General features: G+C 37.5%; 4 protein-coding genes and 1 non-coding gene across 11 annotated transcripts; 1 reads left to right on the top strand and 4 right to left on the bottom strand.

Moving 5' to 3' along the window:
• Positions 1–41: 41 nt before the first annotated feature.
• Positions 42–8,491, top strand: LOC103995568 (uncharacterized). 6 transcript variants are annotated; one of them, XM_065123217.1, is made up of 4 exons: positions 42–201; positions 1,311–1,444; positions 3,746–4,763; positions 8,022–8,491. In XM_065123217.1, exons 3-4 carry the CDS (start codon positions 3,755–3,757, stop codon positions 8,102–8,104), a joined length of 1,092 nt encoding a protein of 363 aa, XP_064979289.1. In that variant the 5' UTR covers positions 42–201; positions 1,311–1,444; positions 3,746–3,754; the 3' UTR covers positions 8,105–8,491. The 6 variants fall into 6 exon arrangements, with proteins under 6 accessions (XP_064979289.1, XP_018685045.2, XP_018685043.2 ...); XM_018829500.2 differs by lacking the exon at positions 1,311–1,444 and adding an exon at positions 486–611 and having other exon boundaries at positions 44–201; positions 8,030–8,491; XM_018829498.2 differs by lacking the exon at positions 1,311–1,444 and adding an exon at positions 486–611 and having other exon boundaries at positions 44–201.
• A 330-nt stretch (positions 8,492–8,821) lies between these two features.
• Positions 8,822–13,020, bottom strand: LOC135620324 (uncharacterized). Of its 2 annotated transcripts, none has more exons than XM_065123214.1 (3): positions 12,721–13,020; positions 11,876–11,976; positions 8,822–9,538 (listed from the first exon to the last, which is right to left on the bottom strand). In XM_065123214.1, the coding sequence occupies exons 1-3, from the start codon at positions 12,919–12,921 to the stop codon at positions 8,992–8,994; spliced, it is 849 nt and encodes a 282-aa protein (XP_064979286.1). In that variant the 5' UTR covers positions 12,922–13,020; the 3' UTR covers positions 8,822–8,991. The 2 variants fall into 2 exon arrangements, with proteins under 2 accessions (XP_064979286.1, XP_064979287.1); XM_065123215.1 differs by having other exon boundaries at positions 12,739–13,017.
• An 836-nt stretch (positions 13,021–13,856) lies between these two features.
• Positions 13,857–19,975, bottom strand: LOC135586390 (uncharacterized). The gene is made up of 6 exons (XM_065123213.1): positions 19,788–19,975; positions 19,267–19,373; positions 19,121–19,194; positions 17,260–19,026; positions 14,793–14,904; positions 13,857–14,712 (listed from the first exon to the last, which is right to left on the bottom strand). The coding sequence occupies exons 2-6, from the start codon at positions 19,361–19,363 to the stop codon at positions 14,048–14,050; spliced, it is 2,715 nt and encodes a 904-aa protein (XP_064979285.1). The 5' UTR covers positions 19,364–19,373; positions 19,788–19,975; the 3' UTR covers positions 13,857–14,047.
• A 1,511-nt stretch (positions 19,976–21,486) lies between these two features.
• LOC103995571 (prefoldin subunit 2) lies at positions 21,487–24,239 on the bottom strand. Its single transcript, XM_009416183.3, has 2 exons — positions 23,561–24,239; positions 21,487–22,142 (listed from the first exon to the last, which is right to left on the bottom strand). Exon 2 carries the CDS (start codon positions 22,135–22,137, stop codon positions 21,700–21,702), a length of 438 nt encoding a protein of 145 aa, XP_009414458.2. The 5' UTR covers positions 22,138–22,142; positions 23,561–24,239; the 3' UTR covers positions 21,487–21,699.
• On the bottom strand, positions 24,107–24,266 carry LOC135621331 (U1 spliceosomal RNA). Its single transcript, XR_010490499.1, has one exon. It is a non-coding gene; the product is annotated as a U1 spliceosomal RNA (small nuclear RNA).
• Between the last annotated feature and the right edge of the window lie 722 nt (positions 24,267–24,988).

The raw sequence follows: 24,988 nt of genomic DNA, 5'->3' as shown, positions 1-24,988 counted from the left end.
GCCCCCTGTTTTGAGTCGGTTCGGCTCGGGCGTTCAACTCTTACTTCCGACCGACGAATACCGCGCCAAAGCGGAGGCCCCAATATAAGAACCCTAACCACGACATCGTCCTCTTTCTACTCTTCTTGCTCTCCAGCTCCCGAATCTTGACTCTTCCAATCGACAATCGCAGTTGTCTTCCCGACGCCATTGCCCTCAAAGGTTGGCCTCCATCTCCATCTCGATCGCACTCTTTCTATATCTAACCCTAGCGATTGTCGGATTTTTTTTCTGTTCTTTTTTTCTCCTCCGTTATCAATTTTTTCGATTCATCGCATAATCTTTGATGAAATACCGGTGTCTGTCTGCTCTATGCCCAAAATTTTCGTGTGGGGGTTTCATTAGATGTTTCCTCGGAGTTACGTGAGATGTTCTCCCTGATTATTTTTTGCTGGTACCTTTGATCCTCCTTGAGTGGTTTATTCGAGTGTTCCAAGTGTCCTCAGCAATCATGAGTTCAGCTGAAACGAAGGGGAGGCTCGCTAGATATGTCGAGCGTAGAACAACATATACGGAGACGAAATTGCCAACAAGCTAATACCAGGAATTCTTTCTACAATTTCAGCATCAAGGCAAGATCCAAAGCGTCTCTTTTTTAGAACAATCGCTGGAGTGTGGCATATGTGAAGGGAATTTTCATTCTGTGGATCTTAAATTTTTTTACTAATGCCATTAAATCTAAAAGCTTTAGTATTACATCTAAAAGCTTAGGTCGTCAGACAAGACATGATCTATGTGATTTAGATTCTTAACACTCCTTATCCGGGTCCTAGATTAGTGTGAATTTAAGACCTTGTGCTCTGATACTTTTCCTTTTTTTTTTTTTTGTCAAAGTCATTGCATCTAAAAGCTTTAGTTATTAGATGAATCATTTGTTGAATTATATTCTTAATGGTGGAAGTAATTCATGGTGTTTATAAATGGTGGCTTATGAATTTATCTTTTCATAATGTTAAAGAAAAAACAATGACTTGATTGAAGCACTCTACTTTTTGCCTTTTTTTTTCTTTTTTGGGTTATTGGTCATTTAGGAGAGTGGTGTACACTGGAATTCATCTACAAATATATTTTAGACTTAAATAAAGATGTCCTTGATTGATTAAGGACCTGCTTATACTGTAAGGACCTATTTTGAATTGTTTATAAGGACTTATTTGTAAATATGAGGATATATTTATAAATTTAGATAATTACAAGGACAAAATTGTAAAACATATAAAAAAATAATAAAAAGGGGTTTCTTCCACCACCTCTTACCTCCATGCCTTCAGCCTGAAGGAACCAAAGAAGGCTGCAATCGGTGGAGACGAAAAAGGGAGAAGAGAGAAGAAGAAAAAGAAGGGGAAGTGGTTTGACTTAGGGTTTTTGGATCCATTCCTCTTATTTGGGAACAAACTCTTCTAAGGCAAGTGTTCTAACCCCTTCCTACAGCAATTTTTATTTCTGATTTCATCTTGATTATGTGTATTTTAAAGGGTTTTGTCTTTGTAAATGATATCAACTTTGTTGATCTATAAAATTATGAATTTAGAATTTTTTGAGATTCTGACCTTTCTGCCTTGTTTTAGCTATAACTTTTTATACTGAATTCTGATTTGGGTAAAACTTGATTCTTTGGAAACTATACTCGTATATCTTTGTTTCCATACTTTACTTGAAAGATTTGAAGTTCAAATGTCTGCCCAAACATTTGTTTTAATTTACCTTAAGGATTTTACAAAACAAGGATAATATTTTCGGACTTTTCTGTACTAAATTGCTTATAACTCTTTGCGGGAAACTATAATTGGTACGAAACTTAATTCTTTAGAAACTAGACTCGTATATCTTTCGTACCTTAATTGAAAGATTTAGAGTTCAAATGTCTGCCCAAACATCTGTTTCAATTGATCCTGAGGATTATGCAAAACAGAGATAATATTTTCTTACCTTTGGTACTAAATTTCTTGTAACTTCCTGTTGAATACTCTAATTTGTATGAAACATAATTCATCTGAAAGTAGATTGATGTATCTTTCAAATGATATCTTTCTTGAGTAAATGAGAGCATGATTGATTATTCAAATAATTCATGCAAAATGTCTCACAGATTCTATCATAATAGAATTTTTGTCAATTTTGTCTATTATTGTTTCTATCTCTTTGAATTTGAATTCATTTAGAATTCTTCCCTCAATTGAGCCCTATGTGATTGCTTTGAACTATTGTATCTCTTGTCATTCGTTCTTATCATATCTGAATGTATTATGCAAAAGTTTATGTTGTCTTATATTGTTTCATATGTGCATATATATGTTTTTATTGTTGCACATGTGCTTCCTATACATGCTAAATTTATTGCTCGCAATATCCTTTTGCATTCCAATATTTGTGGGATAATGTAAACCTTTGCTAAAAATGGAAATGAGAGTTATGTATAGAGCCTTCAATGATTTTGTCGTCCCTTTATGACTTCATCCAAACATAGGTGGATGGAGCTCATAGATGTGGGAGACTTATGTTAATGGTCATCTATAAATGGATGGATCATATTATGTTATGATCCCACTTCACCCTCTATGTTTTTTTGACATGTTATCCAAAGTATTGCTTATGTATTCCTATGTGTTCTTTGGATAAGAATGAAATAAATGTAGCGTCAAATACGACACTTGAGCTTACATTTCTCATTTGTTCTCTTAATATGTATATAAATGTTTTATATACCATTGATATGCTCCTAAATGTTTCATATGCTATTGATATGCTTCTAAATATTTCATACACTATTGATTTTCATATGCCATTGATATGCTCCTAAATGTTTCATACTCCATTGTTATGCTCCTAAATATTTCTTACGCCATTGATATACGTCTAAATAATTCATACGCCATTGATATGCTTATAAATGTTTCTTACGCCATTGATATGTGGCTAAATGTTTTCTTACGTCATTGATATGTGCCTAAAAGTTTTTTACACCATTGATATGCACCTTAATGTTTCTTACCTCATTGATATGCGCTTAAATATTCTTTTCTTCATTGTTATGAACAAAGTATATTTCGAATGAAATAACATTTGTGATTTTGTATCTGATGAAATAATATCTATGAATTCTTATATCCTTGCCTTGCACCTTAATATTAAGGCTATATGAATTATCATTTCTAGTTATAAATATGTTAGTCACTTGTTAAGATTTGTAACTTATCCTATTGTTATATAAAATTTTCAATTTAACTTTTCACTCATTGAAATATTAGGATTGGGCTAAAGCAGTAGAAAGCTAGAACATTTTGGGCAAGTATTTGTGGTTTGATATGTTGTTGTTGTATAAGTATATTTTGCATATAATAAAATATTATTAAAAAATTTGGATTGTTGATATTTTCTGAGTTAGCCTTGGGTTTCGTGAATTATCGAGTTATCTAGTGTATAATTATAAACTGCATAAGTTTTATATATGTGAATAGTGTTTGAATGCTTTTCAGTGTCCTCAAATGTCATTTTGGATCTTGGATTTGGATTATGGACGGATTATAATTTTTTTGGTATAAGATAGATTCACGAATGCATTAATTTAGGGGGTGTGACAAAGATGATATCAAAGCATGATTTGAGAATCACTAGGATATTTAATATGTTTGATGTGCAATATATATTGAGATTTAGTAACTTTTATAGAGTGATTGATGAAAATTTTTCTTTTGCTGTCTTTTAGGAAGCTAGAATGACGAGATCATCGGGTTCTTCGACTACATCTTCTTCTGATCAGTTGAGTGAGATTATGAGAACTCTTGAGACTATGTTAAATGTGATGCAACAACTTCAACAAGAAAGAAATTGTGGAGCAAAGACCTCAAATCAGACTGGATTGGGAATAAAACAATTTAAGAAACTTAGTCCTCCCTGTTTCAGTGGTGAACCTGATCCAATGGTGGCAGAACAATGGATGATGCAAATGGAGAAAATATTTGATGTCTTAAATTTCTCTGATCATCAAAAGGTTTCTTTTGCCACCTTTATGTTGGAAGGAGAGGCTGAGTACTGGTGGAAAACAATAAGGAGAATTTCTGAAATTAGACATGAGCATATCACTTGGAAGGTATTTGTAGAAAAGTTTAATGAAAAGTACTTCTCAGATTATATTAAAGAGCAGAAAGAATTAGAGTTTTTAAATCTTGTCCAAGGAAATTTGACAGTAGCAAAATATGAAGCTAAATTTATTGAGCTTTCCAGATTTGCTACTTATATAACTGATGATGAATCTAGAAAGGCAAAGAGATTTGAAAGGGGACTAAAGCCAGCAATAAGGAGTTGGATATCAGTCTTAAAGCTTCAAACATATGCTGATGTGGTAGAAAGAGCTATGATAATCGAAAAAAACATAGAAGAGATTCAGGAGATCAGGGGCAAGAATGACAAAGATAAGTTTACTAACAAAAATAAGAGAGGAAATGAATCAAAAAATGGTAATAAGAGGATCAAGACAACTAGATTTGAGAAAGAGAAGCCACCACAAAGGACTCGATCATGTGTAAAATGCGGGTTAAATCATGAAACAAGTCAGTGTTTTCGAGTGATTGGAGCTTGTTTTGCCTGTGGGAAGTTGGATCATAAAGTAAAATATTGTCCTCTAAACGAGAAGAAAGAGCCACTGCCTCCTATATCATCAACCCGTACTAGAGTGTCTGTTATCGCTGAACAGGATTTCAAAGCTTCTAAGTCAATGGTTGAAGGTATTATTCACTTTTTTAGTAGAAATGCAAAAAATTTGTTTGACCTTGGTTTCAATTTATCTTTTGTTTCATAAAATTTTGCTTATCACTTGGGTATTCAAATTAGATCGTTGGATTATATGCTATATGTAACTACGACTGTTGGGGATTCTTTGACAATAAACGTGATCTATTCATCTTGTTTGATTTTTATTGGAGAACACAAACGTTTTATTGATTTGCTTCTTGTAGAGATTCGATATTTTGATATTATACTTAGCATGGATTGACTATCTTTCTATTATGTTAGTATAAATTGTTATACAAAAGTGATCACTTTTTACGTACCAGATCAACCCATCTTTTATTTTGAGGGTATTAGGCATAATTCATCTCCTTGCCTTATATCGACATTTCAAGCTCATCATCTTATGTAGAAGGGCTATTTTTACTATTTTGTATATGTAAATAAGTATTCAAATTAAGAAACTAATCTAAATAAAATTTCAGTAGTCAGAGAGTTCCCTAATGTATTTTTGAAAGACTTACTCGGATTACCTCTAAATATAGTAGGAGAATTTGCTATTGATTTGGTCCTCGGAACAACCTCGATATTTAAGCATCTCTATAGAATGACACCACTCAAGTTAGTGAAATTAAAGAAGCAACTACAAGAATTATTAAATAGGGTTTCATTTGGCCCAGCGTCTCACCATAGGATGCTTCGGTGTTGTTAGTTAAGAAAAATGATAGAACATTGAAGCTTTGTATTAATTATAAATAATTAAATCAAGTGATCATAAAAAATAAATATCCTCTACCCATAATTGATGATTTGTTTGATCAATTGCAGGGTGCACAAATCTTTTTCCAAGATTGATCTGAGGTTTGATTACTACCAATTAAAGATTAAGAAAGATAATATCTCAAAAATAGCTTTTAGAACTCGATACAGTCACTATGAATTCTTAGTAATGTCTTTTGGCTTAACTAATGCCCATGCAACTTTTATGAATCTAATGAATAAGATATTTCAACCACTCTTGAATGATTGTGTAATTGTATTACTAATGATATATTAGTGTATTCGAGGAGTAACAAGGAGCATGTAGAATACATAAGAAATGTATTGACAATACTAAGAGAAAAGAAGTATGCAAAGTTTAGTAAATATGAGTTTTAGTTAAATGAAGTTGCCTTTTTAGGCCATGTGATTTTAGGGAAAAACATCTTTGTTGATCCAAAAAAAGTGGAAGGATAGTTAAATGGGAAATACCAATGAATGTAACAGAAGTTAGAAGTTTCTTGGGCCTGGTAAGTTACTATAGGAGATTTATAGAGGGATTCTCTCAAATTGCTAGTCTTCTCACTAAATTAACCCAAAAAAATGTGAAATTTGAATGAGTGAAGATTGTGAGCGAAGTTTTCAAGAGCTAAAATGAAAATTGACTAGTGCCCCAATCTCAATATTCCAAATGGTAACAAGGGATTTATAGTTTATACAGATGCTTCGAGAAAGGGCCTCGGTTGTGTTTGGATAAAAGAAGTAATTGTTTATGCTATTAGAAAATTGAAAAGTTACGAACAAAATTATCTAACTCATGATTTGGAATTAGCAATAATTATTTTTGCTCTAAATATTTGGAGACATTACTTATATGGGCGAACATTTGAAATATTTACTAATCACATGAGTTTAAAGTTTATTTTTATTCGAAAAGAGTTAAATATGAGGTGACGGAGAGATAGAACTCATAAAGGATTATGATTGCCCCATATGTTATCATGCAAGTGAAGCCAATGTCGTAGCTAATACACTTTATAAAAAATCTATAAGTTTTATTAGCAATGGAAGTTATTGGAAGAAAATTATGACTTGAATATTATGAGGAAAGTATGACACCTAATGATATTGATGGCCTCTATCTAAGTTCAATCTGATCTCATACAACAAATTAAAGAAAGACAACAACGAGATCTACGTTTAATCTATTTGAGGAATGAAGTAGAAAAAGGATTGAAGTCGGATTTTTTAATTTCAGATGATGGCCTACTGAGATTTAAGGATAAAGTATATGGCCCTAATGATCAAAATATCAAGAACTAAATTTTGGAGGAATGCCATAACTTCAAGTACACTATGCATCCTGGTAGCACTAAGATGTATAAATATCTCAAAAGTCATTATTGGTGGGAAGGCATGAAGAAGAAAATTGCAACATATGTTTCAAAATGTTTAACTTGTCAACAAATCAATATAAAACATCAACGACCCGGAGGTTTGTTGCAACTTTTAGATATTTCTGAATGAAAATGGGAATTGAATTCACTTATAAAAATAGTTATCATTCATGCATTCAGATGGTTTCTTATGAAGGTTTCTATGTACGAAAGTGTAAAATGCTTATATGTTAGAAAAATGTTGACAATAGAAAATTGTTAGTACCGGACAAAGTACAAGAGACTATCGAAAAAATTCAAGCTATAAGAAAAAGATTAAAGACTACTTAGGGTCGTCAAAAAAGCTTTACTGACAACAAAAGAAAAAACTACTTGAGAGCTATAAAAAAAAATGAAGAAAGCTTATTTTCATCTTTTCATCGATTGAGGTATGACAATTTAGAAAATAATAATTTTCTTTTAAGAGGGTGGGGGTGGGGGGAGAGTGTAATATTCCTTATTTTTGAATTGTTTATAAGGATTTGTTTGTAATGTAAGGATTTATTTTGAATTATTTATAAGGATATATTTGTAAACATTAGGATCTATTCGTAAATATAGATAATTACAAAGATTAAATTGTAAAACATACAAAAAAAAAAAAGAATGGGGTTCCTTCCACCGCCTCCATGCCTTAAGCCTAAAAGAACCAAAGGAGATTGTAATCGGTGGGGAAAAAAAAAAAGGAGAGAATGGAGAAGAAGAAAAAGAAGGGGAAGTGGTTTGGCTTAGTATCTTACTACCTTTATGTCAATTTGTATCTTGCTACTTACAAGGTGGATTCTATCATTCACAGCAGAATTATGCTTTGTCTATCTTTCAAACTATGCAACTTTACTTTTCATTTGTTATCTTTTCCCTTTTTCTTTGACTATGGGTACGAAAAATGCTATTATTTGTTGTGTGATATAGAAGGATCATGCTATAAATTCAAGATTAGATCGACTTAATGTTGCAGCGACATGGATTCATTTGTTATGTTGTAGAAGGATCACGTTTTTAGTAATCATTGAGACATTTACTGATGATTGAATCATTTTAAAATCTTTACAAACATAGTTGTGCAGAGAATGGATACATCCAGTCCTGCAGTTCTTGTTAAAGCAGAGATCCTAAAAATGCCTTGGGAACAGAGATTTTGAGGTGTGATTCAAGTGTTCTCAAGCCATACTGGGTCAATCAGGGCAATCCACTTCTGGGCATCAGCTAACAGTGAAGGACTCTCAGGCCTTTCCTCTTATCACATTTAGTGGGGGTCAGTGGTCTTGCTAATGGCAATCAATCAGTTTGTGCCATCATATGTACTTATAAAGAAGTCTTTCTTTTGTTGTTTTCTGGTGTAATGAGTGCTTATTCGTAGGCAGCTTATACAAGGCATAAAAGAGTATTGTTAGTAAAATATGTTTTTTGTCTGTGAGAGAAAAAGTGTTGTCAATGTTTTGTCTCGTAAAACATGCAAGCGTTTGGGACAGAATTGTTTCTTACGCAGAAGAAAATAATCGAAACAGTCACGTCTTCACATGCCGCAACTTTACTTTCGGCTGATGATCTTGACGTGAGACATTAGTCGTGGATAGGTCATCGCTCCATCTTTTGCCTATTATGAAATAAATTTCTACAACTCTTATTTGCTTGTGCTTGTGTGATCTCGAGTTTCGCTTACCATGACCTATCTTGTCCTTATAGGTTCATACGGAACTATATGAATTTACTAGTAGACCGACTTTTTACAGATGAGTATAAAATGAATAGGTGATGGATAATTTAGGTAAAACTAACTAGATACGTGACGGTGAACATGAATACTAGTTCAAACAACGCTCTGGACCTTGTCTAAAATTTCACCAGGATGCCACAGCTATGGAATATGTTTGATCATCTGAAAATTTAGGAGATATGCCAAAACCCTCAATAATATCAACACAAGTCCTAAGTACAAACGAAAAAAGACTGATTTATAATCAAACTACAAAACCTGAGAAAAGCCATGATAGATAACAGGTTAGCAACTATTTGTGTGGTCTTAAACTTATTTGTGACCAAGCTTGGAATCCGAAAGACGTCCCAACGACGACGAGCATTCCTCAATATAGTCCGCTTCATTCTCAGTGTTTTGATAACATGTCTCGTCGTCTAGACCTTTTACACAGGAGAAGGATCGGTCTTCACCCGGTTCGGTGCTCTGCATGTTCTCTTGCCCGCTGCTGAACGGCAACTCATATGCCACCGAACAATGTGGCTGTGCCCTCATCTGCACCGAGCGCAAAAGCGCAGCCCGCCTTAGGTCCGTTGTGTGGCACATGTCATTCGGTGATGAAGGAAACCTGCCTTCTGAGTCTGACCCGCGTTGGCGTGGATGGGAACACATGACAGCAGCAACATTGCAGGTATTGAGTGGGTATTGGGTGGCTGTGGCGAATGTCGAGAAAGGATTCTGATGGCGGTGTGGTGAGACCGGACTAGTGGGACTGCTCATGGCATCGGACTGTGAAATTGTGGTGTGCAATGGGGTTTCGCAGTAACGGCAGTCATCTGAATCTTCAGACATTGGAGAGTACTGCAAGGCAATCTCATCCCTGAAATAGGAATGATAACAGAAGTTAAGTACCGACAGATCACATCAAGAGGAAGCGAAGCATCATCTTACCGAGCTAGAGCACTTGTTATAGCAAAAGCATCTACCATCATTCTTGACCAATAAGTATTGCTACCCTTGATAATCTACATAAAAATTATCTAAAAAACTCAAGAGGAAAAGTTCAAGATTTAACACTGTTTATCAATTGCTCAACCAACTCATAGTGACCCTTCCCAAGCTAACCCACTTGGTCAATGAGGGCAGATAATCAGCAGTCAACTCAGTTAGTGATTTCAAGTGATTCAGTGCTCACCTAAACAACTAAAAACATGTTATTTGTCTAACAACAAGAACAAATTGCAACCATATGTCGACTGTGTAAGTTGATATTTCTCTAAGAGCAAAACTGAATTTCTCAGTCTTCGACAATTGAAAGCTTGCGAGGATGAGAATTACACGGTTGGTGCCATGTCAGCTTGCACCAAGTTAGAGTAAAAAAGACACCAACATGGTTCTCAAAGTGGAATTAGGTATTTACCAGGGAAGTCCATAAAGTAAACAAAAAATTAGAAGTTCATAAAAGAACTTAACCATAGACGAGATCAAACCAGATAATGTAACATTTGAGAGGAAAACTAAGGCCAAAAAGATCAACTGTGTGAGACTTATTGATTCCTGTTTATCATTTATAGCCACTATTTCTGATACGCTAAAAGGATATACAGGAGCCTATCAATTCATTCTTCAAATGGAGATTTGGATAAGCTGGTTTCTATCTGGTTAGTTTAGATTTTGTAAACATCAAGGCGAAAATGGAAGAAACCTTTTTAGCTACTTTCTGCACCCAGCTGTTCAGTCAAAAAAATGTATACTGACCGAAGAAAGGATAACTGGATGTTCAATAATCATGATTCAAGGATTTTTTTTTAGAAAATGTCAACATTTACATTTAGAAAAAAGAAACAATAAAGGCCAAGAAAATTTGGCCAATACTTAAAACTTTGGTCAATTTTTGTGATTTTGTGGATTATGATTTTATTTGCATATATTTCTGATCCTAATTAATTTGACATAATAAACTTCGATCATTTGCTTTTAAGAAGGCCTAACAAAATGACAGTTTGTTTTGTTTGTGAAAGAATTGAAATGCTTGTCTATTAAGTTATCTACATGTGCACAATTAGGGTCTAAGGCCTTCTCTGTAACCTCTCTTTATATAGATATATTTGGCTGATCACAAAGGAATCTTATATGTACTTTGGTGAAAGAATGGCCAACTATAGGCACTTCCCTTCTTTTCACACATTCTTTTATTTCTTTTTCTCGTATATTTTAAATCTCTCTAGGGATCAATTATACCTCATTCACTTTTTTTTTTCCTGGTGACATTAATGCTGGAAATAATATTCATATTACAACCACATTTGTTTAGATTAGTTACATTTGAAATTGGTTGGATCAGTAAGGCTGCATGACAATTTAACAATTCTCCTGGTGGCCCTTAGTAGGCATTCTCTGTCTGTGAAATATCTAATGAGATGGTGCTGCTCTAGCATCAAACTCCATCTAGTTAGGGTTGGACACGGTAACCCTCCATATATATGAAGCTTTTAAGGCCTCTATGACATGGTCATGAGAGATGTTCCTTTCTTTTGTGCAATAAACTAACCTATGTTGGATAGGTCATTTTGTCCTGTCCCTACTGATTCTCCATTGCTAGGCTTCTTCTCATCTAGAAATGAGTGTTAGGTGGAAAAATTCATTCAACCGCCTCGTTGGTTATCATACCAGTACCATGCATGTCATCCTCATAAGATTCCAACAGAAACATTTGACATCAAATTAGTCTTCACATTAGACTCCTTCACAACATGAAATCCTATTTATTCATCAAAGCTAGACAATTAATTCGATCGACTCTGATAGATATAACTTCTCAACTGACTATAACAACTTCTCTGTAAATTCTTGCCTTCTTTTGACCCAATAACCTCTAGTTGAGTGTCGTATCCGCTTGCGAGCCCACCATAAAAGACGTCACAGCCCAACATGCAAGCTCTAAACATGTGAAGTCAAATTGGTTTAAAACATTCTATTCCGTTCACACTTAATTAGATACTTCGGACCGGGACTTGGGAATCTAAAGTTCATTAGTTTGTACCCACTAATGTAAGAATCCTAATAAGAATACAGCATTTAATATGCATTAATATGTGCCCTTGAGAATGATACAACTAGCAAAACCATTAAATGCAATATAGAATCTAAGATCAAACTGACTTAAGAAAAGAAAGGAGAAAAACACAATTAGATATCAAAAGAATAAGAAGAGTACCTTGGGTAACAAGCACTCTCAGACCTGGCCGGAGATTCCATGAGATTCTCAGCAGCTAAAGAATCTTCAACCGATAACCCATTAAGGCTGGAAGCCATTATCTAAAAGTTCGTGAAGTAGGAACTCATTACCCAACAAATCAACTAATGATAGAGAATATTCACGAAGCACGACTAATGGAGAAATTGATCTCATCGATCGCTTCGAAAACAGAATTAAAATAATAGGAAAGATAAACTACAGAGGGAAACACTGTAGAGTTCGTTCTTCCAAAAATTAAATGTGTACAGTATGAAAACAACATACAACGGCAAAACCCGAAAATTTCGTGACCAGAATCAAAACTTTCGAATTTAATTGACAGTGGGAAAATTTCCAATAAGAACATAAATTTCCTTCAGCAGAGAAAACCCTAGTAAACATTTGCTCTCGTCCGAAGGAACGCAGAAGCCAAAGTATCCAACTTCTGACAAGAACGGTGGGTAAAGAGCACGAAGAAGGGAAAGCATAGAAAGGTCACATTTTTCCTCAAATTTCCACCATCGAATGCATACGATAGAAAAGAACAAGAAAAACCAAGGGTAGAACGAGGGCATCTTTTTTTCCCGCCACCAACGACAAAATTCCCTGTTCCGAGGAGGAAAAACAAAGCAATTGATCGCTCAATACAAAATTCCTGAGACCGGTGAAATGGATCTCCCGAATTTTACTTCCTAACAATCGAATTGTCGCAGATATCAAAAGAAATCGCCTTTTGATCTTCCGAAAAAACGGACCGCTATGTATCTCTCTCTGAGGGCAAGACAAGAGAGAAAAGGGAAAGAGAAAAGGAGAAGAGATCAGACCGGTGGTGACGGTGGTACCTCACTGAGATAACGCTTGTGCGAATGGAAGTTGTCCAGGTAGACCTCCTCCTCGGGGTCTCTGCCCCTCTTCACCCCGGTCGGCGACGCCGCCGCCGAAGTCGAGCAGGCCGCCGTCGGCTCGCCACTGCTACCGCTGCCCATCGATCTTTCTTCTCCCATCTCACATTGGCTTCTCGGCATCTCAGGTGGGAGGTTAAAGCAAGGAAAGCGAACCACCGTACCCCGCAAAGGGAAATGGTCCAACGGGTGGGAGAAAGTGCATGTCAGCCATGCGTGAGTTATAGAAAGATGTCTCCTTTTATAGGTGGACGATTTCTTACGGGCTATTTTTGCTTCTTTTTTTTTTCGGATGATACTCATTTTCATTCTATTCGATATTTTTAATTTTTATATTTTTATATATTTTAAAACTATCCTTTTTTTTAATATTGTTAAACTATTTTTTTTCCTTTTTTTCTTCTTCATTCTTATTTAAGGATAATATCAAGGGGGCGACAAACAAGATCAAATAGTATAGAATTACGATAGTAATAAATAATATTGATGCGAGCGATGATGATAACAAACATAGAGGTGATAAGCGACGACACCTTTAAATATACCTATTACGAGCGTTCAAGAATTATCACATAACCATTGACATTATTAATAATAAATAGAGAGGTATCAAGGGGACAACGAGCAATATCTATAACGAGTAGAGTCGACAAATAATATATAGATCAATCTATCGAATTCCAACAATATATATATATATATATATATATATATATATATATATATATATATATATATGTATACATACATACATATCTTAGTTTTTCGAGTTCAACCAATGTAAATTTATCCAAAATCTTAGTTTTTTTTATCAATAATGTTGATCTATATTTTTTGTATTTTAAGGACTCCTCAAACATAAGTAAAACATGAAGAATAAATATATTTACTCATTTATAAATATGATGTGGTAGATTTTGAAGGGAACACCTTCAGTTCTAATGCCATAGCAAACCTGTGATCAGCAACATTCGATCTAAGCTTAAGCTCGTGAATTTAGTGATCGACAAGTCTTTTATCAGGTTGACATTTCCTCAACCAAAATTGAGCTCAAAACATAAAATTTTTGCCCAAGCTCGGTCGAAGATTGAGTTAGAATTGAGTAGAGATCGCAGTGCTAATACAAATGCCTTATGCTTAGGGGTGTTGAAGTATGGTCGTAAACAGGCCAAACGCGAACAAGAGAACTTAGTGGTTACACACATTGCGGTGGAAACAGAAGGTCGTGCGTCTCCTCCACCTGAGTCTTTCATGATAAATCAGCAACAACCTCATCAAGCAAGCAACTCAAAACCTCTGTTTCGAACTCCACTCCTGCTTCAAATGCTTCGATTTCGAAAGTAGTCCAGCTCCCCAAACGAGTGCTCATGTCTTTGTCCACGAGCTCGTCCACCATCCAGTCTCCGCCACTCTTCCAGCCTGATATCTCCTTGTAGAGCTCCTCTGCCAACCCCTTTGCGACGGCGACTCCTCTTGCCCACGAACGATAACCTGCTCGGAAATAATGGCTGCACTTCAGATCCAAGCATTCGTTCACTGAATCGAACAACATCCTTCTCCTCGTCTTGAGGTTCTCTTCCTCTCCTTCGTATGCCGCAAAAGTTTTGGTCTCTTCCAGCTTGTCAAAAAGTATGGGATCAAGTATCTCGAAAGAATGGTCGAAAGGTCGAGGTATCAAGTTCTTGAATGTAAATCCTGTGTTGGTTAATATGTCCTTCACATACTCCAATTCCTGCTTGCATGGATTAGCATGATCACAAGCGTTGATTTCCAAGACTAGTTCTCCATGCACAGACGATGATGCTGCATCAGATATCCCCAACTCAGGCTCCATCAATGATGTTCTGTTCATGCAAATCTGATCTACCATGTCTCGAGCTTGAATGGAGGAAGAAGAGATGCCCATCTTGAGTCCTGCAAATAAGAGCATAAATTGCATGCATAATGGGGGAGAATAACCAGTTTAAAGTATTTATCAAGCAATCTAACACTACCATGAGTACTTTGCCAGCCCTCAATTGAGTAGCAGGAAATGGCACTCTGACCTTGATGGTTACTCTTCTTATCATCCATCATGCTACTTTGATATTCCATCCGGTCCACATTCTATTAAAAGGGGTGCATCAAAAGCCAGTTACAGAAAATAGATAGCATCTATCATGAAATCCAACAGATGATTTAGCAATCTAATATAATATGACCTGCAAGTCCTCCCATAATAGCTTGTTCTAGGTGCATAATCACAACCTCATACATAATACAAACAATTGAAGCAGCAAAGCACCTTGTACCTTACAAGAACTACCTTTATCTTTCTCGAGCATACAGCTCCAGACATGGAAGGTGGAGTGTCTTTAGTTGTAAAGGAATATAGATTGGAAACCCATGCTGTGGGTTTATATACATAATTGAGACAGACTAAAGAAATGATTATGTATGCAGCATAAGGGTAAAATTCCTACCAAAAGCATATCAACCAAAAGAAAGATCCATTATTGCTTCATAAGTCATGTTTACTTCCAGAACAAAACAAAGTCAGTTGCACTTTTATAAGCTTTTCATAGACATTATAAGGTGAAAAGTTAACCATACATCTAGTTGTGGTAGCTCTATTCAGTTCATGAAGATTTCCAGTGATGGTCATGCTAAATTTAAATTCTGTTGTTGTTGCTGTGTTTTACTTAATTGGGCTTCAGACTCATCTTCCTCCATGAATTTTAGTATAATCTTGAAACTTTGACAATACACAAGTGATCTCAGTTTACAAGTCCAACTTCTGTTTCAGAAACCAAATGTATTACCTTCTTTTTGGGTCTGTGCCTGTGGTTATTCTCCCCTAGGCCCACAGGGGGGAATGCTTCTTTTGTTTTTTCATTTTAGAAAATGTACCTAGACTTCTTTATTCAGTAGGGATTACTTTTTCTTGTCTTCCAGAAGGTGCATGCAGTTTACAGGGAGGTTGCCACAGAAGTTCCAGTCAAGATATTGCTTTTTTTATGCTCTCTACCTAAATCTAGTCATTTATAAATCAGCTACAAGGTATTAGGTGATGGGTTTATAGCCAATGATAATAATCACACCTAGAGCAGATGTATGAACCATAATGAGCAATATGTCCCTATATGATAGCATCAGAATCATAACAGCAGATATATGCTAAAGAGTGATGTATGATTTTCTTTCCTTGTGTTAATTTCAAGCATTAAGAGTCATCACAATGACATCTTTATCTAATTCTATGCTGCCAAAAGCCGAAAGCTTCATTTAAAAGACTAAAGAAAAGACTATAAAATGACAATAAGAGTAAATTAAAACAGATACCATTGAAAGGACTTTGCTCTAGGAGATAGCTAATGCTCAAGAATCTCAAGGTCATAGAGAGCAAGCACTGCAAATTGAGGTAGAGACACGAGCCATAAAATATTCTCAAGACTTCTAATCTTCTACAGAGTGATTCTCTTACAACTTGAATTTAAGATAAGAAATCTAGCAAAATAGGAAAGCATCAAAGATTTCATTATCCTGCTAACTGTAAGTGAGCAAGCATTACTTGAAAATTACAAGTTACAAAGTTTTATGTCGGTCTGACCTGTGACTAGAGTATTCTACTTGGTCAATGAGTGGCATGCATTCATAATTTTCATGACAAGGTGGTTCTGTCTTTGTGATTGCAGCATTCTAAGATGTGCAATAATTCAAGGTCCACTTCATGCTCAAATGGCATCAACCGATGTTGCTTAAAGCATAAGTTTTGTGTTTCACTTTCACTAAAGCATATAATTCTCTCTTTTCTGATTCCTCTCCCTTTTTTCACTGAGCTAATTTGTATGCCTTCCCTCCTCCTAAATTATTTTGTGCTCTCAGGTAAATCATATGATAAGGAAAAAAATGATTTGGATTCCCATCCTCGATGCAAAAAACTGGACTATTGGCACATTCATTGGTGACTTTTGACACTAGATCTTTGTAGAGATCACGACATTCAGAACCACTTGGAGGACCCAAATACTTCTGGTGACATATAGGTATCAGGTGCCACATGCAGTTAATTTGATCAATCTGCTTTAAGTTTCAATTTCATGGATTGAAGAAGCCATGTCCATCAAGCCATCTTCAAATATTCTTGCCGATATTTAAATTTTATATTGAAAATACTGCTATGAGTGGTGTAATGATGGCATTAACATTTCTCAAGTTGTCAAAGGCTTTAGACTAACTATGTTGTAATAACATGACAAAATGCAGAACTTTCAAAGGCAAAACCCTTGATCATGTAATAAAATGGTGGGCTCTAATAACCAAAACAACAGCAGTTCTTAAAGAATTTACTACCAGCTAGTAGTGATTTTTACAGTTTCAAGCAATGAATTACTCAAACACTACTAAAATACTATTGGAACAAATTTGGAAAATGCATGAAACTGAAGCTCTCCAGCAAAAGCATAGATAAGTACAAAATACCTGCAGTTCATGGCTTATGCATTCTACCTGATCACTAGCTAAAGAATCTGAATCAAAGCTACCAGATAATTCATCACTGAAGGACAAGTTTAAGGATTCTGTTTTTTGCTCAGCAGCTGCAACACTAGGAACATTAAGAGCAGAAGTTGAATCATCCAAAACAGATGCATATGCTAAACCACTGCCTCCTCTAAATAATGTACAGTAGGGTGACTTAGCCCCTGATGATAATTCTCGCAACTTTCTTTCTATTAGGATACCCAAAGAATCACCATCTACCGCATGTAGTTTGAGATGGGATGACATTCTGCTGTCTGCTTCACGGGTTTCACTGAAATAATCATTCTTTTTTTCCTGGTTTTTCACCTCATGATTGGAAGCCTGTGATCCAGATATTGGCCTTTTCATAGGGGAAGTGAAAGTAAATGATACAACATCTGTAACACTTCGTGTGTTGTCATCATGCAGTCCTGGATGTCCATCCATCACAACATTATGCTGAACCTGTTTTCCTTGGCTACCCAAAGGAATGTCATCAGAAGGCCGGCATCTTATGGAAGATGATCTCTGCTCTACCAATCTTTTCTTGCGTGTGAAGTTCTTGTGACCTGATGGCAATTTATCCTTGTCAAGATCAGCAGTTCCTAAATCCTTCTTCATGTAGCCAACTTTAGCATTTCCTGGAAGCTTACTTACAATCTTGTTGTTTTCAGAAGAAGCACCTCCAGGAAGGATTTTTATTCCCTGCTGCTCAGAAATCGATGATGGCAAAGGTAACTTGCTTTTACCTGATGCGCAGTTCTGCTTACGATTATTTTGTCTCAGAACATGAGAACCATTTACGGTAGAAGTCCTCTTATGCTGGTTATTCTTTTGGTCATTTGACGGGCTCTTTGATGGTTTGTTCAAGGTACATTCCTCTTTATTCTTCAGCATTATTGTGTTCCCACTCTTTGTGCTTGAACCATCCCTTCTCTGAGCATTCACCTTTGTTTCTGTTGCAAGGGAGACTAGCTTCCCCTTACCTTTGGCACCAGAAGGATCAACCTCCGCAGCACTTGGGAAGGGTCGACCAACTGTACTGTCTTTTAGCCCCTTGGAATTTCTTTTCAAAGTCTGCCCTCCGACAGATGCAGGAGCACCTGTCCCAGCAATTCCTTCAAGCGATTCTGAAAGCATTGATATCTTTTTAGGTATTGCTATGATCCCATTTGATTCACAAACTTTTGAATGATTCAAGGGTGACTTGAGAGGCTGAACTCTACCCGTGCTAGCCCCATGAAGCTCAGATTCAAGAATCTTTGCTGCTGCTTCAATTATATATGATGCATTCTTAGAAGAGATGAAACCTGGATTTTTAACAGGAGAAAGTAATTTGTGGTGGGTGATTGCAATTGTTTTAGCCATTCTAGGAGGAAGCGTTTCTGTTTGGAATCTCTCAATTGGGCTGCTTGGCATCTTTTGGGACTTCGATTCTGGCTTCCCAGAATGGATGTCACTTCTTTTATCCACAGAGTAGAAATTATCATTATTGAATCTTTCAGTACCTCTTTTGTGTATATTGTCATCCTGAAGCAAACGTGAGCCATGCAAAGGTGTCGAATAAGGCTCGGAAATGCCTGAAGTTGGTACATAATCCAAACCCATAAGCCTGGCTATGACCCCAGGAGTCTTGAATGCATTTCCCTCTTCATCAGTTGTTGAAGCACCGCTGTGGTGACTGCTCTCTTTGGCACTCGAGACTCCTTCTAACTCATCTTGATCAATCTGCAAAACCGCCCCCCCAAAAAAGAAGATTTTAGCATCAAATACAGGAAACAACTGGCATGATGACAGGAAATAAAAGGCCAAAAAGAGGAACCAGATGGAATCGTGAGGGTGGCACATTATCGTCGATCTTATTCCCCTGGACTGTGTTCTCTGCAAGCGAAATATCTCATACAAATACAATGTCACCGTCAGAAAGTAACAGACTTAACAAGGAGGAGGAAGAAAAAAAAGGCTTACCAGATGAAGCATTTCCACCTGAGAACAATTTCTTGCGCGACTTCCTGTTCCAATCAAACAGATGAAAGAAACGACCGCCTCCACCCTCCGAACCCATTTGACATTCCCTAAGATCAGAACAGTTTCAAACTTTCACATCAGCGGCAGCTTATAATCCACCGCCTAAACTAAGCACAAACTGATCAGCCAAATCTGGCTCAACTACACTTTGACTTGACGCCAAATTATTCATGTCATCTAGCCAAAAGAAAAGGGAAAAAAAAGCGTCAACCGAAATGTGTAACACATACATTTATCAGAAAGATCGGGGTCGAACAGAAACATACGGCGATGGCTAAAAGAACCAACTTTGCAGAAGAAAAGAAAGAGAAGCACCTTTTAACTCCGCATAGTGGAACCCCTCAAACAACCAAGTCAACCAGTAACTCGTAATCCAACCCTCCTCAAACAAAATGGCATCGCCAAAAAGAAAGGCGCACAAAAAGCCACTCGATCCCTGAAGATCAATCCTTAAGACTCACCGTATTACAGACCGAAATGGTCTCGAAACCCTAGTGCTAGGTGGGGGAAGACGAACCGGCGAATCGAGGAAGGAGGGAGAATGCGCGTCGAATCCCACCGATATCTCGTTCGACTCGGCGTCGGGATTAGGGTTTTGGGAGGGAAGGCGGAGGGGGAGGAGGGAGGCGGGGACGAAGACGGTGCGACGCCATTACTGCGGTTGAGCCGGAGAGCGACTGAGACGGAGAATAATAATAGTCGTCCTTCCGCAGTAAATGGAGGAAGCAACAGTTAATAATGTTAGGCTACGTGTCAACCTCTCCTCCAAAGCCATGCTAGTTAGCATGGCTGGTCAAAGAAACACCTCAATGTAAGCTCACATGGAATCTAATCCTTATTTTGACCAAATTTATGAGAAGTTTTCGTTGACTCACGCATTATAAAATGTATCCCAATAAGTGCACATTATGATCGTAAACAAATGTTATTAAGATGGTTAATTGATATCAAATGAAGTCATTATACAGCAAAGCTTAGAGTTGACTTCAAATTTGGAAATTAAGTTGATGTAAATGTAATTTGTACAAAGATTAATTTAAAGCAATAAAACACCCAATCAAATAGTCTGGTGATATGTATTTAAGGTTTTTTTCAACTCAGGGCAAGAGTTTGAACCATAACATTTCAAGAAATTATCCTCAAATAAATGTCATAAAAAAATAAAAGGAAAAAAAAAAGTGAATAGTGTTAAGCAGAGTGTGCAAATTGTGCATAAAAGTGGAATTTAATGCATTGATTGTGAGAATTAATTAGGTAAATGATAGGAAGTTTGGATATCAACATCACCATCATTGTCATCATCATCAGTTTTCTCTTGCAAGTCAAGCAGTGAGTTCTCTACATTGATGATATAATCATACTTGTTCTGCAGCATTTTGTCCAAAAGAGATGCATGTAAAGAGGAACTCCTTTTAAAGTCATATAGAACAAATCAAAATTCTAAGAACATTTAGCTTGCAGTCAAGAAGTGGGATCTCTCTCTCTCTCTCTCTCTCTCTCTCTCTCTCTCTCTCTCAATTAATATCCCTACCTGCCAAGCAAAAAACACCATTTAGTTCTTCACATCTCATGGCTCCAAAGGCATGAGTAGGGAGCATTGTTCTCATGAGCTGCTTCATATATTCAACACCATCACATATTTTTAATCACAACAAATGAAATTGTACTTGAAAATAGCATCACATATTTGATCATTTGGTTGGAGTAAAAGGGCACTTGATGCATATTGCCTGCAAATGGCATATTGGCCTTCAATTACGATCAACTGGGACTTGAAGAACTGCACTTATTTCTCTGGCACATGATACTCGATGGCTATGACATCTTTGACTCTATCTCCTTTGTGGCTAAAAGCACATGAAAAGTGATCCCCTGACTGTGCCTTAAAACTGTTTGGTCCAAAGAAGCTGCGGGATTGCGCGATACATGTCGACAGCTTCGTTTCTTGGAAGTCAAAGCTTCTGATTCCAGCATGTGGGACAACTTGTCGATAATAATGTGGAACGTTTGGGTTCAGAGACAGACTGATTGGCTGTCAGGGATACATAAATGCTTGAGTGCACCACACACAGGAACAGCTACAGGCTTCCCTCTTGGCTGGCATCAGAGAGTTAGGAGCCTTTGATCTAATTGTCATTTACTATTGGATACACCTTGCACTTCTTAGATTAAACAGATTCATGCATAGATTAATCGGTTTACTTCCACAGAAGCAAACACAAGTCATGAATTACTACAATACTATCATCAGACAATTCATCAGGACTCGTATGCAACAGAAACTTCACAGGAAAATGTCTTCTGTAGAAAATACAAACCAGATTTAGCATGCCATGAAAAAGACATCCATACTTGATTTCCTAGCACTTTCCATTAGCTTGCAGGGCCTACAAGAACCCCCTGCGCAGAACCTTCTTTTAGGTTGGGATCCTCCTTGGTCTCGCTGTCAGCTTTCTTTATCTTGATCTTATACTTCAATTCAAATTCTGAAATCTCCTTCTTCTTATTCTCCAGTGCCTCGTTGAGGCGAGCAATGACCTCCTCGAGACCTTCCTTGTTGCGCTGCACAGCAGGCACGACTTCCTTGATTGTCCTCTCGACCAGCACACCACCAACCATCCGGTAGCAGCGGCGTGATGGATCAAGTGGTTGTATGGCACCTATTACAAGAGAGTGCTCACTGACTTCCATCTCTAGCTCAGTGATCTTTGAGTAGATCTGGTTAATTTCTGACCGCATGTTTGCATATGTGTTTAAAATAATTTGCTCATTCACTGGCTCCCGACTATCACTGCTAGATTTGCTGGCCATTGTTCCTGAAAATGTATCACAGGTTACATCAGGTGCATATACATAAAGCTGGAATCATTCAGCATTTGCCATGGTACATCTACTCTCACATTGTTCATGCGGAAACCTCAATTTTCTACACAATTATCAAGATACCAGGGGGTGAGATTTCAATGGCAGTAACCAATTTATTTACTCCAGTGATTGATCATTCATGGAAAGCAAAAAATGTAATGTCATACTCATCCTATACGTCTTCTTCCAATTGCAACAAACTTAATGCCCAAGATATCAGACTATTAATAATGAAGATGGTTGGCGATAATAGCCATTTGATTATGGTGGCCCCTCTTGGCAATTCTAACGAAGAAGAGGATGCTGGTGGCTGTTGTGACTGCCTGCCGCAGACCGAGAAAAAGAGACACCTTAAGACAACTATTTGCTACAGTTAGTCGTTAAGAGAAGTATTAAGTTATCAAGAACCTTTCTTTTGTTAGTTACTACTTTTCCATTTGAATTCAGACTAGTTATCATGTTGCAAAATGGAAATGCCTACAACACATGCATAGTAGATATGAGGTTATGAATGTATTCACAAAATGCAGCAGATTTATTCTGAACGATAACAAATCTCAAAAATAAATCTCGACACCTTCAAGATTCAAAGGAAATCATAAGGTTCAAGGGCATTAAATTATACTTCTCAAAAGTCCAGTTTTGGTTAAAAGAAATTCAACCTTATTTAACAAGATATCCTGAAATGTTTAAGAGGAAAAAGAACTGCTATGAAAATTATATTGCAATTGATACATCGTAATCAAGAATAGTGGTGGATAGTGTGGGTCAAGTACCTGAATGCCAGGTGACCTTTCCACTCTTCAAATATACTAATCAAGGTTTTGGAGCAAACACAGCAATCAATATATGCATGATGGATTCAAACCCCTAGATGGAACACTAACGTAAAATGTCTTGAAACCAAGCGCGTGATCTGATGGCAATTCTCGTAAAGTTTCTGAATTCAATAAAGCCTAAAAATGATGATTGATCTCTAAAGTTGGTTTCTTTCTCCAAAAGAAACAACAATATTCATCTCTAATAGCCCATAGTTTCAGTACAACGAAGCAACCAAAAATTCCAGCCATTGAAAATGCCTAACAATCCCTTGCCATTTGTGCATAAAAATCTTGAAATATTAAAGATGAAAAGCTTTGATTGGCTGGATTTGGTGCTGAAAGCAGAAATCAAGCAGACGGTTGATCGATGATGAAATCGAGGCAAACAGATCATTATTCTACGTCTAATTCCAAACAACATGCCAAACGGCTACAAGATCTCGGCTTCGTAACCCATGATGACGCAGAAACCGCAGCGCAACAGCATCCGAATAGAGGAACGTGGGCAAGGCAAGCAAACCGATGACGGGAGAAGGAGAGCGTTTCACCTTGGACGGAAGAAGAGGCGGAGGCCGAAGATGGGGCAGCGCGATCCGATTCCGGGAGAGGCCGCGGGCGGAGACGGTGAGTGGGGAGCGGGACGGCGACGGAGAGATTGGGGGTGGGATGGCAAGCGACGAAGGCGTTCAACTCTTCGTATCAGTGCTTTAGGATTCGTGTCTACTTTAGATTGGTTCCGAAAGGCAAAGTTGGTCTTATCAACGGTCGTGGAGAAGCGGATGAAAGACTGCGTTTTAACCCGTTACTCCATCCGGATCCGACCACACTTGGAGTGACGGCAGCCTCCCCCTTCCATCTCCGTCGTCTCCCACACGGCCGGTGGAAGAGCTCTCTCTTACCACTAACCCATTCAAGGGCACAACAGGGGAGGGATCTGATTTCCAAGAGCACCAAAGGCTGCATTGATCCCAGCAAACACGTCTGTTCTGCGAAGGATAGTTCGCCGACGAGTGATACAGTGCAGATATTGCAGCTTTTATTAAGAGTCTCAGAAAACTCTATGGAGTTGCATCGGAACACTTGTATAGTATTGGCGGGGGCCGCGCGAACGCGTTCCCCCTCTACCACAAATTATGACGTCCACTCTCCCGCTTGGGGAGATGGTAGACCAGCACCCCTCCCCGGTGCAATGGAGGTCACTGATCTAGGCCATGAGCCTTCATGATCGCCCATAGACCCCGTCCAGGTAAGTATGGATCATCGGTTGATCCCCACTCCCTCATATACAAGCCCCCGACTTTCCCCTCCGGCTCCCCTTGCGATGTGGGACTAAAACAGCAATCCCAGTTCCGCTCCCGAAAGCGGCGCGAACTACAGATCGCTTGCTTGCTGCCGTGTACTCGAAATGGCCGGAGATCCTGCGGCGGAAGGAGAAGCAACCCGATGAGCTCTTCCACCGGCCGTGTAGGAAACGACGGAGATGGAACGGAAGGCTGCCATCACTCGAAGGGTGGTCGGATCCGGATGGAGTAACGGGTTAAACTGCAGCCCTTCATCCGCTTCTCCACGACCGTTGATCAGACTGACCTTTTCTTTTCTTTTTTTTATTAGATTAAACTTGTCTTTCTTTCGGAACAGATCTAACAGAGACACGAATCCTAAAGCACTGATACATTAAAGAATGAAAGAAACAGGTGTGATTGTTGCAGTCGAAGAATTATAATAAATGAAACAGAGAGAAAAAGAAAAGGGTCAATCATCTTGCTATGGAAATATCAATCAATAAGATAGTGTGGAAATAAGCAAGCTATTGACTTCTTTCAAATAGCAATCAACATCAATCATTCTCGCATTTGGTTAGATATTGTGGAAATAAGCAATCTATTAAACTATTTTCGAATAGAAATATATATGATTGAGCACACTCTTACCTGATATAACCGAGAGAACCCAAGTACCAGCTGATCACCGACCAA

Source organism: Musa acuminata, chromosome BXJ2-8 (genome assembly GCF_036884655.1).
Source record: "Musa acuminata AAA Group cultivar baxijiao chromosome BXJ2-8, Cavendish_Baxijiao_AAA, whole genome shotgun sequence".
Classification (NCBI taxonomy): Eukaryota; Viridiplantae; Streptophyta; class Magnoliopsida; order Zingiberales; family Musaceae; genus Musa; species Musa acuminata.
This window is presented reverse-complemented; position numbering and strand designations above follow the sequence as displayed.

Coding starts and splice junctions, on each gene's coding strand:
- LOC103995568 (XM_018829498.2), top strand. CDS start 528: ATGTCGAGCGTAGAACAACATATACGGAGACGAAATTGCCAACAAGCT. Junction 612..3,745: donor TCTACAATTTCAGCATCAAG/GCAAGATCCAAA, acceptor GCTGTCTTTTAG/GAAGCTAGAATGACGAGATC. Junction 4,764..8,021: donor TTCTAAGTCAATGGTTGAAG/GTATTATTCACT, acceptor TTACAAACATAG/TTGTGCAGAGAATGGATACA.
- LOC135620324 (XM_065123214.1), bottom strand. CDS start 12,921: ATGCCGAGAAGCCAATGTGAGATGGGAGAAGAAAGATCGATGGGCAGC. Junction 11,977..12,720: donor AGGTACCACCGTCACCACCG/GTCTGATCTCTT, acceptor ACGAACTTTTAG/ATAATGGCTTCCAGCCTTAA. Junction 9,539..11,875: donor GAGAGTGCTTGTTACCCAAG/GTACTCTTCTTA, acceptor TTCCTATTTCAG/GGATGAGATTGCCTTGCAGT.
- LOC135586390 (XM_065123213.1), bottom strand. CDS start 19,363: ATGGGTTCGGAGGGTGGAGGCGGTCGTTTCTTTCATCTGTTTGATTGG. Junction 19,027..19,120: donor CACCCTCACGATTCCATCTG/GTTCCTCTTTTT, acceptor GCGGTTTTGCAG/ATTGATCAAGATGAGTTAGA. Junction 14,713..14,792: donor GGGCTGGCAAAGTACTCATG/GTAGTGTTAGAT, acceptor TCTTATTTGCAG/GACTCAAGATGGGCATCTCT.
- LOC103995571 (XM_009416183.3), bottom strand. CDS start 22,137: ATGGCCAGCAAATCTAGCAGTGATAGTCGGGAGCCAGTGAATGAGCAA.